Source organism: Austrofundulus limnaeus, unplaced genomic scaffold (assembly GCF_001266775.1).
Source record: "Austrofundulus limnaeus strain Quisiro unplaced genomic scaffold, Austrofundulus_limnaeus-1.0 Scaffold5516, whole genome shotgun sequence".
Taxonomy (NCBI): Eukaryota; Metazoa; Chordata; class Actinopteri; order Cyprinodontiformes; family Rivulidae; genus Austrofundulus; species Austrofundulus limnaeus.
The window spans coordinates 1,442-2,257 of NW_013957918.1; the positions used below are offsets into that span (position 1 = coordinate 1,442).

General features: G+C 57.2%; 1 protein-coding gene across 1 annotated transcript; it reads left to right on the plus strand.

Annotated features, from left to right (window-relative positions):
• Nucleotides 1-195: 195 nt before the first annotated feature.
• Nucleotides 196-567, plus strand: LOC106512297 (cytokine receptor-like factor 3; the record flags this gene model as incomplete). Its single annotated transcript, XM_014000953.1, is given in 2 exon segments — nt 196-403; nt 480-567. Coding segments are annotated over 2 exon segments (296 nt in total), but the record flags the coding sequence as incomplete, so codon positions are not given.
• Nucleotides 568-816: the final 249 nt, after the last annotated feature.

Consider the following 816-nt stretch of genomic DNA (forward strand, 5'->3'; position numbering starts at 1 on the left):
CCTGTGGGCACGGCGGTGTGAGCATCATGCTGTGGTTGTAAACTAAACTTTATTTTTGTGTTGTTTTGTTGATCTGACTGATTGAAACTCGTTTGTGTTCAGCACTGACCCTGACCCTGACCCTGACCCTGACCCTGACCCTGCTGGGAGTCGTTGGGTGTTTGAGCAGATCAGAACCTCCTTTGGTCTCCTCAGGTCCGGGGCAGCTCGGGTCAGGCCCGCGAGGCCCTCAGGAGACACTTCACAGAGCTGCAGGCGGCGGCGACACGCTTGTTGTCGGAGCGGTTAGCTGCTCTGCTGCTGGAGGTGGACAGCATCGAGTCGGACAGCATCAGACCTCTGGACGAGTGTCAGAACCTGATCGAACATGGAGTGGGTCAGGCCAGCGAGCTCCTGAGAGAAGGTCTGGTCCACAAACACACAACCCCACCTGCACACTGTTGTGTAGCTGTGTGTGGTAACAAGGTGCGTGTCTGCAGGTGAAGCTGCTCTGCGCTGTGGACTGGGAGAGAAGGAGGACAAACTGGGAAGCTTTACCAAGAAAGCCATGCACATCCAGCTGGACAGGTAAGACTGGAGGGACTGGAGGACAGGTGGGACATGTAGGACTGGAGGGACTGGAGGACAGGTGGGACATGTAGGACTGGAGGGACTGGAGGACAGGTGGGACATGTAGGACTGGAGGGACTGGAGGACAGGTGGGACATGTAGGACTGGAGGGACTGGAGGACAGGTGGGACATGTAGGACTGGAGGGACTGGAGGACAGGTGGGACATGTAGGACTGGAGGGACTGGAGGACAGGTGGGACATGTAG